The sequence below is a fragment of the Lithobates pipiens genome, unplaced genomic scaffold, assembly GCF_037356315.1.
Source record: "Lithobates pipiens isolate NorthernLeopardFrog02 unplaced genomic scaffold, aLitPip1_a1.2 Scaffold_22, whole genome shotgun sequence".
NCBI classification, from domain to species: Eukaryota; Metazoa; Chordata; class Amphibia; order Anura; family Ranidae; genus Lithobates; species Lithobates pipiens.
The window spans coordinates 167,841,537-167,850,447 of NW_027507784.1; the positions used below are offsets into that span (position 1 = coordinate 167,841,537).

At 38.7% G+C, this 8,911-nt stretch overlaps 1 protein-coding gene across 2 annotated transcripts in view; it reads left to right on the top strand.

Moving 5' to 3' along the window:
- The window catches only part of CDK15 (cyclin dependent kinase 15), a 364,576-nt gene extending 357,649 nt beyond the window's left edge, over positions 1–6,927 (top strand). For both annotated transcript variants that reach the window (XM_077448587.1, XM_077448588.1), the window contains 2 exons: positions 3,877–3,997; positions 6,130–6,927. In XM_077448587.1, the coding sequence (XP_077304713.1) occupies positions 3,877–3,986 (110 nt within the window). In that variant the 3' untranslated portion in view covers positions 3,987–3,997; positions 6,130–6,927. The remainder of the gene's footprint in view (positions 1–3,876; positions 3,998–6,129) is intronic.
- The last annotated feature ends 1,984 nt before the right edge of the window (positions 6,928–8,911 follow it).

Consider the following 8,911-nt stretch of genomic DNA (forward strand, 5'->3'; position numbering starts at 1 on the left):
CTCCTGTCCAGCAAGCATGCCAGAAGCTGGGTGTAAGCTATTTTTTCTCTCCCATTTTTCTTTAACTTTATCTGAATATTTTTATTTAAAAGATGGGTTCTAGGAAAAACGGGGGGCCTTGTAATTTTATACAGAGCTCGGATTTCTGCTGTTATAAAATTTGCATGTTTAAAATTTACAAATATAGTTTTGTAGGTACATGATTGCTGAGGTGTACTGCTTATTTGAAAGGATATTAGACTAGACATTTGAACCTGGTGGGAAATGTGGCTGCTAGTTGACAATTAACAATAGCAAATTTATAAAAATATTTCTTGGCAGGAACCAATCATCTGATTAAAGCACAAAAAATTATTTTCATTCTATTCACTGGAGTAGTTTCATACATGTGACATATAATTATTCAGTTCTGTAGTAATTCAGAAAGAAATGATATCCCTGCACTACTCCTGTCATGGTATGCAGGAAGTAAGTTAGTAGAGAACACAGTACAGTGTGAGTGCCAAAAGTCTTCTCCAAATATCTTCTGAAAGCTATGCTTAAAGTGAACCTGCCCATTAAGAACAAGGTAATGGGTAAAAATGATTGTAAACCAATTTTTTTTCTAATGACAAACATGTCATACTTACTGTAACCAAAAAAACCATTGCACAGAGCAGCCCTGATCCTCCTCTCCTGGGGTCCCCTGCAGGTTCACTGGCTGTGATTGACAGGAACAGGAGCCAATGGCTCCCACTGCTGCTTCCATTTCCACTAAGGAGAGAGAGAGTGGAGCAGGGAAGCAGCACATTGAAGGTTTTTTTTACCTTAATGCAGAGATTGCATTAAGATAAAAAGCCTTCTACCTTTACAACCACTTTAAATTGGAACTAACCCTGTTATTCTTTACAGACAAGGACATGTTTCTCTTAGATCTGTTTGATCTGCAGTTGCCATGGAGCTGCACATGTTACCAGGTATGACTAGGGATGAATTCAAACATCAGATTAAAGAGAACGGAGCTGCACACGTCGGCCTAGTGATGCTAAATGTAGAAGATCGTCTTCCGTTAGTCTCTAAAGTGTTTCAACTTCCCATGTGCTTAATTCTAGAGGACCTCTACGATTAAGTCCATGGAAGGGTAAAATCAGTTATAGATCATGGCTTAAGGGAGGAGACTAGCTGAAGCCGATTTTCTTCTTTTACATTTAGCATAAATAGCCTGACATGTGTGCGACTTCATTCTCATTTCTCAAATGTTTGTATCATTGAGCTTGGCAGGCTGAGCTTGGAGCCACAGCACAATGCTCACGGTTTTGGAGTCACCAGGTAATGTGTTCACAGTGGCTTAGTGTAGTGCTTTCTTTATGTGGCCATAGAGATGAGCTCAGGCATATTTGTATCCTACTATAAACCCACCTGATTAAGCACACCTAGAAGTTGTCACTGTACTGAGCCAATTATAAGCAGCCAAAGCATTCCCCAACCCACACGCCCCTTGATTTACATGTGGCTGCAAGGCAGTGATTGCCTCAGCCTCAGATGATTGGCCCAGTACAGGTGACAACTTTCTGGCTGGCTCGCTTAGGTGGGTTTAGACTAGCATCAGAACACATGTAAACTCATTCCTAGTTATGACACCAGCCATTTGATGGCTTGATAGTTCAGCTGAGAGCACAATCCTCTGTGATCCTTATTATTCACGCCATGCCTTGAAATTAACTGTTTTTGGTAAGCAGATACATCGATTGATTTAATTTTGCTTTAATAGCTTTCCCCCTAAGTTGTGCATTCTTACAATTTCCATACCACCCTGCTTCACAGTTTGCCCATTGGAGCAAAGTGAAAAGCTTTCCATTCACCCCCATGTGACAAATCTTGGGCTTGGCAATTGCCTCAGCCCAGCACTACATCATGGTAGAAATGGAGAAAGTTACATGCTACTTTATCCCTGGAAACATCAGTTATTGCACTTGGCTCTGGCAGGTGAACAACACTTTGGATGAGCACCATGGTAAATATGAGCAGCAAAGTTAGTGAGCAATAAAGTGGCCCTGTTACATTGTCTTTAATCCGGCAATGGCACAATTGTATAAAACTGGAATGGACATATATAGGAAGTTACACTTTCCAAAAGATGCTCTATAAAGGACCACCCAGGTACTGTCAGGGAAAAGCAACGTTTATCTGCCCATATATTATGAAAGTGCAATTTAACTCTCAGAAACAAATTCAGAAGTCGCCAAAAATAAAAATTCAGCAATGAGTTACTGTTACTTGGAAAAATACAGTACCAGCCAAATAGTGCACCATTTGAAGATAATGTGATCTCTTAATTAAATAGGTAAAATCCCACAAGAAAGAAGAGGAAACCAGCTAGTGAAATAAAGACACTAAGCACTAAGATAAAAACATAGAAGATGAAGAGAGGGTGAAAGAGAGAGAGAGAGAGAGAGAAAAAGATGTCTTCTCTCTCCTGCTATTCCTTATTAACTTTCTGACTCTGACAGCCTAATTACCTCAGAAGCCTCGTGCTCTGAATAAATAAATATGGAAGTGGGTGCTTAGAGGTGGAGACATGGGAGATATAGCCACCTCGACAGCAGACAGAGAGAACAGTTCATTCTGAAATTGCATCCGTGCAGGTTTATCATATCCAACTTAATGAGCTGTTTTCAAAGTACACGAGTCGCTCTACAGAAATGTTTTTCTTCTGTTAAAGAAGTTTTAAGCTTTCAAGAGTGCACTTTTACACAAAATTAGCTTCGCCAGAAGTTCTCATACTTTTTAACAAACAGACTGTTAACCCCCTCATCAGCTGAGTTACAAGTCTGACCTCCATGCACTACAACTTAAGTTACTGAATAATAGGGATGAGACCAATGTTCGAGTCGAACAGAGAACAATATGCGGCTTTCGCAGCAAATTCAAAAGCAGCGGAACACCATTAAAATCTATGGGACACTAACATGAAATATCAAAAGTGTTAATTTTAAAGGCTTATATGCAAGTTATTGCCATAAAAAGTGTTTAGGGACCTGTCACAGGGGACATGTATCAATGCAAAAAAAAGTTTTAAAAACTCATGTTTTTTTGGGAGCAATGATTTTAATAATGCTTAAAGTGAAACAATAAAAATGAAATATTCCTTTAAATATCGGGCCTGGGGGGTGTCCTTAGTATGCCTGTAAAGTAGTGCATTTTCCCCATGTTTAGAACAATACCACAGCAAAATGACATTTCTGATGGATTTAAAACTACTCGCGGCAGTAATGTATTGTCGGGTCCAGGTAATATAGATGAAAATCATTGAAAAAAAAATGGCATGCCTTCCCCCAGTCCATTACCGGACCATTTGGTCATGTAACGTCAGAGGGGGGTGGGGTCACCCATTTACGCCACTGGGTGGCCTCGCCTTCAGATATATTACAGCTGTCATCGCAAAGAGGCTTCAGTCAGCGAACGCTGAAGAATTGCGTTCAGGATAGGAATGCTTTCACCGTCGGCCACGGAAAAAAACGCAACGGATTTTGCCACGTTTTGCATTTTTCCATGGCCGCCGGTCAAAGTAGGCAATGCGTACATGAAGCCTAAGTCTTACTGACACAACAACTTCATTGGTTATGAGACTGTGAAGGACAACATAGCCCATCTCCATTTGATACCAGACACCATACACCGGTCCAGTGCTGTTGTATACGCACATTGAAAACAAAAATGTGGAATTGTCAGTCTTTCGAAGTTGGGATGTGCTCTGAGCAATTAGGTACACAAAGCAGCCCTTTCTTTGATTCTACCTTAATAACTGTCTTTTTTGTGCATTTTGATAGACAGTATTTTGGAATTAAACCCATGGCCTCATCTGTATGTATAACCCATGTATGTTTTCTATTTCAGTGCGGTCTATATTCACTGTCCCTGGGCTGAGCCTTAAACCAGAAATTCGAGATATGTTAATACCCAAACAGAAGAGATCCCAACCAGCTACACATCACAAACCGTGGTGAACATTACAGAGGTGAGATATTGCTAAAGACAAATGATCATAATGGGTCAGTGTAGGGTCAAGTGTATATAATAAAACAATTGAAGCACCACATCAACAGAAATTGATTGATTTACTAACGTAAAAGTGCAAGTGAAATTAAAAAGACAGGATTTTTACTTCCACATCACTAAGTATTTAAAGTCAAAATATCTTCACCCTATTTACTAAGCTAAATGGACATTCAATTTGCAAAGTTAACTACCTGTATTTCTTAGTGATTCAACCTTAGTACCTAAGATTTAGAGCCCAATTGTAGCTTAACATAACTGTAAACAGATATTTTAAGAGTTTTAAAAAATACATATGTATAAATGTCTAACTGTGAGATTTGCCATAGATCACTCCCAGAGATGATTCAAAATCCAAACAGGCTTCTGAGAAGGACCGGTGCTATCTGTGTGACAGCAGTAGTCTCATCTACAGCGCTTTGATGCTTTCCCCTGCTGACTCAGATGCTACAGTTCTCCAATCTGCAGGGAGTGCGCGCTTTGCTGGTTAGAGAGCTCTAACTTTGACTCAGCAGAGGTGTGTCAGACTGCTGAAAAGAGACCACTGCTCTCATTGGTCCTTCTCTGCAGTCTCCTGCCCATGCTTTGGACTGGTGCTGGAACTCATTTACAGCAAACTTCACAGTAGGACATTTACACATCATCACCACCTTTTTCTGGTATATATGGGGGGGTCTTCAAAAAGTCTCCACACTTTTTTATATTTCATAGAGTTTAAATAAAGTGTGGAAACTTTTTGAAGAACCCTTTTATATGTTTTATATATTTTTGTCCATGAGACTAGAAACATAACTGTTGTACAGTGAGCGATATGACACATGGAAATACAAAACAATCAATAAAATTATAATGAATATCGCTAAGTATGGTAGTAGTGAGTTCATTACGTATTCATGTGTTGACATTGCAAATATATCTTTCACTGCATTGGTTTGTGATACTGATGAAAAACTGAAGAACACTAGAAGGGTATGCAGTTTAAAGTAGGATTTGGAGTAACTGAGAACTAAGTTGGGGGATACAAGTAAGTAAAGGGAGGTGCTTGCATGTGGTCATGATAACCATCAAAGTCCCATCTTCACAGATCAGATCCAGTACAGTTAAATAATATTAGAAATGTGTGCCTTTGAAGATAAAGACTACAGCAAGATGGTAGGTGTATTTGTTCACATTTCAATTAAAATACAACTAGGCTTTAAAGATAGCTGGAGGAGACTTTATTCTCACAGACATAGTAGTTGTATCTGTTCATATTTGAATGAAACTACAACTGGGCTTTAAAATAGTTGGAGGAGACTTTATTCTCAACAGCCGTAGCAGCAGTAGCTGTTTGAACATTGCTCACTTGCTGCAGCTTAAAAACTATCTGGAAATCATTGGTGATACAGGAAACTTCAGCTTGTCACAGGGCAGTGTATACTAAAGCATATGTATATTAACTACAACAAATATCCAAATTGAAGCAATTCAGATTGTTTGGTTATTAAGAATAGTAAGAAAAAACATTATTTAACAAATAAATAAAATGAATTGGAATATGCTAGGAAACAAAAGAGTGAGAAGGGTCTATTTATAAGGGAGGTATAGCTGAGTGCACCCACTTTTTTACTTCCCTTTTCTTATTCTATTTTTTAAATACTTCACCATTTTGGTTGGCCCCCTTTTTTTTTTTTTTCTGTTTTCCAACCTATTTTAACTTTTTTGTTGCTGTGTACTATTATAATACATCACATGTAAAAATAATATAATGAATAATAAAAATTAGCAAAAAGTTGATGGTGGTGAATGTACTTGTGAAGGATATTCACTTTTCTTTTTACCAAAAATTCAGTTTTTTCGTTCACCATTTTTCAGTTCACCGTTTACTCATTACATCCTTTATAAATCAGGTGAAAAGCAATTGACGAACAGGCTCCTCAAAAGTGGTATACGCTGGTTTATTTAGCAATTTCACTACTAGAATTCTTTAGAAATATGGTCCAGAGTTTTGAGCTAGAATTGTATTTAACCCAAATAAGGGGCTTATTTTTTTTCTGACAGGCTACTTCACAGAAATGGCATGAACTGATTTTCTAACTTTTTCTCTTTTTGCAGCCTTCACGAACATCATGTTGCAATCTCTAAACACAGCTGTTTGAACGTACTAGCCTTCCATCCCTACTTTTCACTTCTTCCCCTCCCTGCTGCCTTCTGACCGGAGAAGCCATCTTGAAAAACCCAGGAGTCTTGCACCTTATAAACCCCGCTTTAACCAGTTCTAGATAGCAGGATCAATTTAGCGAAACCTGTACTGAAACTGGAGAATGTAATAAAGCCAGAGAAAGGCAGGAAATTTGTACTTTTAGGAAGAGGTCCGTAATGGTGCCCATATTTTTCAGTACAGGTTTCCTAAAAGCATTACACTGTTCTGCAAATGCTTTTCTGCCTTTCTACATCAGGGATTTTTATGGGAATTTTCACAATAAATAATGTTTTTCAGTAGTACTTATTTCTCGTAAAAGCAGAACAGCAATATTTTCCCCCACAAATAAAGTAGAGGAGTCTACAAGGTGGGTATCTTCTACCAGATCCAGATAGCATCTCTACCAGCTGTTCTACTGTTTGGAGATACACAGGGATGTGGCTTTGAGATATAGGTGAGGTTTGGATCAGATATGAGCATAGGTTCAATTCATAGGATGACTTATGGTCCAGTAGTAGCCATAAGTAAATGGTATGGTAGATAATTCTGGAACTGGAGGTAATTAAGGAAAAATAAGCTATTTCTATTTTGTACTGCTGACTGACATGTTTGATTATTCCCTCACATCTAAATATGATGTCAATACACTGCTGAGAACATGCAAAAAAAAATGAATAATATTAATAATAATAAAGTTGTATATGGCACTCCTTTTCTGTCATGATTATTGATTAGTAAACATTCATGTTGGTTTCTTTTTACCTGCAATATTGTTTTTCCCCAATGCTGGTTTACTAACCTGGAAGAGCACAGGAAACACGTGTCTAATTTTTACATATTTCCATTGAAGTGAATGGAGATTAAAAATGACAGATAATGTAGGCAGTTCCATTTTTTTTTACTTGTCCTTCCTTTTATTGTCTCATAATGCAGGAAGAAATTGGTGAGGTCATGGTGCTCCTAGATCAGTCAGGGGTGTTATGCTCTTGATTGAATTTATCAGATTACAATTCACCCAAATATTATAGGACAAAAGTAAATACCAATTGATTGCTACTGGGTGTTTTAACATCTATAGACTGTGTCTATTTGGCGGTCTTTCTGGTTTCCTTACCAAATCTCATTTTTTTTAACATTCATTTTTTTTTTTAAACCTTATGCACTTGTTTACCCCTTCCTTATCTCTTCCCTATCTCTTCCCTATCTCTTCCCTATCTCTTCGCCTATCCCTATAAACCTATCTATTTGTTTCAATTTGGGGTGAATCTTGCAATCCTTGCCTTGGGTGCAAAATATCTCTATCCCTCCACTAGCATTTTTTTTAGTGCATTAAAGATTGCTTGTTTTCAGGATCTGTTATGAAGTGGATATGAGCAACATGCAAAATTGACAGAAATATATGCAAATATGTGATGAGTCATGACTATGACAAATTAGGTAATAGAGATATGTAAGCTCCGGCAGCCTTAATATCTTTGGTAGATGATATTTTGTTATCCGTGCTGCAAATCATATACTTGTTATATACACAGCATCTATGAAGTGAAGGTGAGCTTTGGATTCATGGTGAATCCTGCATGTTCAAGTCTTGGAACCCAGCCAACCAATGTGGGCATTAACTGACTTTTTTGAAATCTTAAAAGACCTAAAGTTAAATACTTTGGTTTTGGACAGAGTGGAGATGGATTACAACACCTATTAGATTTTTATTGCTGTCTGTGCCCCCATTTGGGAGATTTGCCCTCTCTATTTGTCCTGTTTACCATTATGATTGTAGCCAGGTGCTTGACTACAACAATATGGAGACCAAAACATTGCTTTGTTTTCATTAATCTTGTTGTTTATACTGAGCCGCAAAATTCTCCTCTGGCCAGCAGGGGCAAAGCTAAGCAGATGCAAACTCATAGGCATAGACATACAGGTCCTAACAGGCAGTGGGCCACAGGAGGTGCCTAAAGGCCTTTATATTCTTCTGCCTGGGAAAAGCCCACTCTCTTGGCGCTGTGGAAGATTCAGACCAGGAGATTCAAGAGATGGAGCCAACCCTAAAGACCCCAATGTGGAGAGTGATATCACAAAGGAGCCAGTCACATCTCCAGCCTAATTGATCATACGGGATTGCCACTGGGAGACAGGAGTTCGCCAGCCTCCTTCCTCTTGTTGAGTGAACTGTAGCCACACCAGGACCAGACCGAAAGGGGCCCCTTCCACTGCTAAGAGTCTATCACCACCTCTGGGAGTCAGCAAGGGGGCCTGAGGCCAACTTTGTAGTGGCAGCAGTATCCAATTTACTGATAGTAGAACATCGGTAGTATTCTTTCAACACCCCTCCATTGTCTATATTATCACCTCCATTATCCCTGACTCACTATTGCTAGCTATGAACTGTGGCCATAGTGCATCATTTCCACCTCTGACCCAGTATGCTTATCATACCACAGTCTACACTGCAACCCCAACACTTAATTGCATGCAGATTTAAGGACTAGCATAAGTGCACCAACACTGTTCAAAAAGGGCCCCAATGTTAGCTGGCAGAAGATCAATGTTAGAGACTTGTATTTTTCTTCTACTTATGGGGTTATCAACTCTCTGAGAGAACAACATTTTGAGTTTATCCATATCAATTGCTTGGTGTCTGGTTTCCTAGGATAACTCTGACATTGGGTAACAGAAATTATTTTCTGTGTTCCA